The sequence below is a fragment of the Rhincodon typus genome, chromosome 11, assembly GCF_021869965.1.
Source record: "Rhincodon typus isolate 14 chromosome 11, sRhiTyp1.1, whole genome shotgun sequence".
Lineage (NCBI taxonomy): Eukaryota > Metazoa > Chordata > Chondrichthyes > Orectolobiformes > Rhincodontidae > Rhincodon > Rhincodon typus.
Genome location: NC_063342.1, coordinates 41,973,421 through 41,978,208, shown reverse-complemented (window position 1 = coordinate 41,978,208; position 4,788 = coordinate 41,973,421). Strand labels below are relative to the sequence as shown.

The 4,788-nt window shown below is 40.8% G+C and overlaps 1 protein-coding gene across 1 annotated transcript in view; it reads left to right on the top strand.

Annotated features, from left to right (window-relative positions):
- The window catches only part of LOC109923462 (BCL-6 corepressor-like), a 95,467-nt gene that overhangs the window by 86,723 nt on the left and 3,956 nt on the right, over window positions 1-4,788 (top strand). The window contains 2 exon segments of the mRNA XM_048603100.1: window positions 517-3,387; window positions 4,653-4,773. Of these exon segments, the coding sequence (XP_048459057.1) occupies window positions 517-3,387; window positions 4,653-4,773 (2,992 nt within the window).

Below are 4,788 nucleotides of genomic sequence, written 5' to 3'. Positions count from 1 at the left end.
TCAGCCTCTCTGCTCCTATGATGCTGCTTGGCCTGCTGTGTTCATCCAGCCCTGCACCTTGTTGTCTCGGATTCTCCAGCATCTGCAGTTCCTACTATCTCTAAACCAGGTGGCAAGTTGGCTCAGTGGTTAGCACTGCTGCCTTACAGTGCCTGGGATCTGGGTTCAATTCCACCCTTGGGCGACTGTCCGTGTGGAGTTTGCGCATTCTCTCTGTGCCTGTGTGCGTTTCCTCCAGGTGCTCTGGTTTCCTCCCACAGTCCAAAAATGGACAGGTTAGGTGGATTGACCACGCTAAATTGCCCATAGGTCCAGGGATGTGCAGGCTAAGTGGGTTAGCCATGGAAAATGCAGGGTTACAGGGAGAGCGTAAGGTGGTTGAGTTTGGGTGGGATGCTGTTTGGAGGGTCAGTGTGGACTTGGGCTGAATGGCCTGCTTCCACACGGTAAGGATTCTATGAACATCAAATTAACATAATAGATATTTATTACTAATCTTTGTCTAATTCTGTCTAGGTGGATGCAGCGTCAGTGAGACAAATTGATCGACTTAGAGCTGCTAGTGGGATCATGCAAGAAGAACTGAGAAACCATAATGGTATTATGTATCCTACTGCACGTGGGCTTAGAAATGAGAAGGAACAAGAGGCTGCTGTTGCAATGACCAGCCTCGGATTTATGACTGATAGAATGCCTGATTTGAATTATAAATCACATCCACCAGAAAGCCTAGAAAATGGCAGTGGCTGCACAAAGCCTCATGAAAGCTTTAGCACACTGTACAAATCACCACCTGGACTACAAAATGCTGCTGGTGCGAGAAGTGAATCATTGGGTTTAGAAGGATCTTCGGCCGGTAAACAAGCACCAGTGAATGGAACTGGTCCTAGTTATTTGCGGCTTCCTTGGATTAGCCCATACATGGAGAGTCCAGCACCAGGGATGTATCCATTTGTGGAATCGCCAAGCAAATACTCAATGAACATGTATAAAACATGCTTGATACCTTCACAGAATTCTTATGGCTTACCACAACACATCTCCTATTCACCTGTCTGTAGCCACAGTGATCGCTTCTTGTACATACCACCTCCACACTATGGTTTGCCTCACATCCCTTCATCTCTTCCTTCTCCACTAAGGATTACACCAGCTGCAACATCACCCATAATGTCTTCTATGGTTCATTGTCCTGATAAATGCCTCTCAGGAATAATGACAGGAAATCCTAGATTGCAAGTTGATCCACAAATTTTGACACATCAAATATCGAGTGGCAAGAAAACAAGGATTACAGCTAATGAAAAGTCAAACGCTAGTAGTATTCCTGCAGACCCTGCTTCACTGTTGCAATCTCCTAAACCAGCTGCCCGGCTTCATCTTTCCTCATCGCAGATTGGAGAGAGTTCTTCTGAATTCCAGAAACACCTAGCCAGAATATCTGGTCCTTCTCCTTCAATGGCACTTCCTCATGGTTATTTAAGCATAAATAGTGAATTTACTTCTCCTGCACGATCAACGAACAGCAAAAATTCAAAACCAACAGAATCTGGTGATAACTTGCAACAAACAGTTACACATTCACGAAGCTCTCAGGCTGAACAAAAAGCTACGAAGTCTCCATTACAGCAAGAAACACAGACACCCACCAAAGACTGCAGTGAGAAGCCTTTAGATTTGTCATCTAAAGTAGGCTGTGGTGAGACATCAAGTGATCAGGTATCCAAGACTGAGAGTACTGATAAAGTGGTGCCAGTATCAGCAGCTGGCAAATGGCGCAACAACTCCTCATTGTCTAGCAAGGAAACATTTTCTAGCAGGGAAACTCATTCTGAAGTTTCAGCAACTTCAATACATAATGAACTCCCTATTGAAAGACCTGCTATTATCAACAAATTACACTCAACCTGGGCTGTTCCTGGTACTAGTTCTCCTGGTGACCATCAAACCAGTAGTATATTGGTGAGCAATAAAACACTACAGCGTATAATTCCTCATCAGAGAAGTTCCTCATGCCCTAGGATTGGGAGTTCCAATGGTTCTGTCAATCATATTCCAGGTTCAGTGTCTGGATTGGGCCGACCTGCTTCTGCTTCACCATCACCAAATGTTAGTACTGAATGGGGTCACTCTGAGAAGGCTCATAGGAATAACTCTTCAAATAAAACATCTGTGATTCACCAAACAGGGCAGTCCTCTCCAGTACCCAGTAAACAGACCACTAAAGGGACCAAAGGTGGTTGTCAGGATTTTGCATCACATTCAACTGAAAGTGGCCATTCATCGGGTTCAATATTTCTCACTCCAAACGAGACATTTTTATCCCCACCTTTACCATATCCAAACAGATATTTCACCTACTCTACACCTGAAGGAATCTCCATTGGCCATCTTCCTTTACCTGATAAAGGACTTGTATTTCCCCATCCTGCCTTATTGCCTAATGGCAATTTGTACGCAGGAAACTTGGCACCAAAGCACAGACTTTCTTATACCAGCTTGCCAACATGCAGAGGTGAATACACCGTGTTTCACAACACACAAAATTTGATCAACCCTATAATTTCATCACATACTTCTCAAGAAGAAAAAAGGAGTGAGGGAGCACAGCGGCGATCTAGATCGCATGATCGACTTCGATGTAATGAAGAGCTGGTTAACAGAGGAAGACCATCAGAAATTTCGCAAAAATCAAATGTAACTCAGTTACATGTTTCTACTGGACTTGAGGTCTCGTGTTCTAATCCAAAGAATCATGGCAAAATGTTTGCCAAAGATTACAAGGATAAACCCTTAATCGTGGAACACAATGATCAATGGGGAAAAGTTGAAGTAAAAGCATCTAAAAAGAGCACCCTGCCAGAAGGAAGCAACAAACAATATTCAATGAAAGAAATTGATGAGAAAACAGTTGACCCTGTGGAAGCCATTGCCATACAAGACAGTGTCCACAAAGACAAAGATGTCCACAAGGCAGTAGAATTTTGTAGCTCATCACAGGGTCAGTGTTTACCAAATCAGAACTTAAACAAAGATTTTATTTCAGACTGCCAAAGTAAAGAGAGTACAACAGTTCAGTTGATCGCTGATCTATCGGAGGGTGGTCGTATCATTGATAGTGTTGCCACATCTTTGGGTAATACAAATACCAATAAGGAATTTGGTGCTGAAGCTGAGCAGTTTTTGGCTCAATTGAATCACAGTGATACCAAAGACAGAACTGATGACTTGGACATAGCAGCTGCTAAATTTATGAAGCCAAAAAAGTCTAATCTAACAAAGCGAATTGCAAACTCAGCTGGGTATGTGGGAGATAAGTTTAAGTGTGTCACAACAGAACTCTATGCTGATTCTAGCCAGCTTAGTCGAGAACAACGAGCACTACAGGTGAGTTGCTGACTTATTTGTCAGTAGCTAATATATTAAATTGTTAAAAAGCTGGTAAGATCTTTTAATTTTTAATATTTTATATTCTCAATGCATGAGAAAGCTATTTGTGAAATTCAGAGAAAGGGTTTTTGAGATTTCTGGCTTGATTTATATCCAGTGCTATGCTGTGATATATTGTTGATTATCCTATTATGTCATGAGTGTGCAAGTGATGATGCTTAGCAATTAAATCTAAATTGTCCTGGGGATACCTGCGATACCAACAAGGCAATATTTATTGCTCCTCTTAATTGTCCTGAGTGTATTAAGGGCCAACCACACATTACGGAACTTGAATCACATTTGGCAAAGCAAGAAATATAATGACAAAACTTTAGCTTTCCTGGTAATTTTAGTGACATTATCGAATATTTTGGATTCATTTTCTCAAATTGCCACGTTGGAATTGAACTTGAGACTTGCTGGTTGCTATTCCATTATCCCAACACTAGACCATTGTACCCATGTAATGTTGTACCTTGTCCCAGAAACTTTGCACATTTTTCCAGCAGTCTTGTGACTTTGCACTATTAAGATTGCATGTCCTTTATATTTCATTATCAGTGGTCTTCTGTATAATCCAATCATCCCAATGGAATACATGTTTTCAAAAAAAAAGCAGTAGAGAAAGATTAACATGTATACTGTGCATTTAAAAGATGGATGGTTTAGGTATGTGTTCTAAACTTGTGTATTGTCACATTTTGGATTTGTCCTTGTGTTCGTTGTTGTGCTGCTCATTGAATTGAATTTTGGAACTGGATACCACATGTAATCGTCCCAATAGATGCTCTTATTTTATACTTGAGTAGCATGTTCAAATGTTAGACATTGTCTCCTGTTATTGTTCTTGCACCATATCTTCAAACCAAGATGTAGTAGGGGTAAACCCAATTAGTGATACCATGGTCAGTAGGCCTGCAAAGATGAGCTTCCCCTCTGTGGTAGTTACACTACACACATATTGATTCACTAGCTATGGTATGGACAAGGTGAATTCCTTCCCTTCCTCTTCATGCTTCTTTGCTTTGTTTCACGCATTTGTACTAAGCATTCCATACATATTTGTTGTTTGTGTGAAGTCTTCAGTAAGCATCACAGATTTACACACTTTTTGATAGGTAATAAGCCTCTTAATTTTTGTTCTTGTTGTGAAATATTGGTTTATGTCTGTAAAAATGAATGAAAAAGTTCCCCACTGAGTGATCATTTTAATTGAATAGATGGAAGGATTATCACAAGAAGACAGTATTTTATATCAGCCTGCTGCTTACTGTGAGGTCAGTTCTTAAGATTTTTCTCAGATTGTTTTAACTAAAATAAAAGAACTGTTAAGTTTTAGCAGTGAGCCAATAGCTG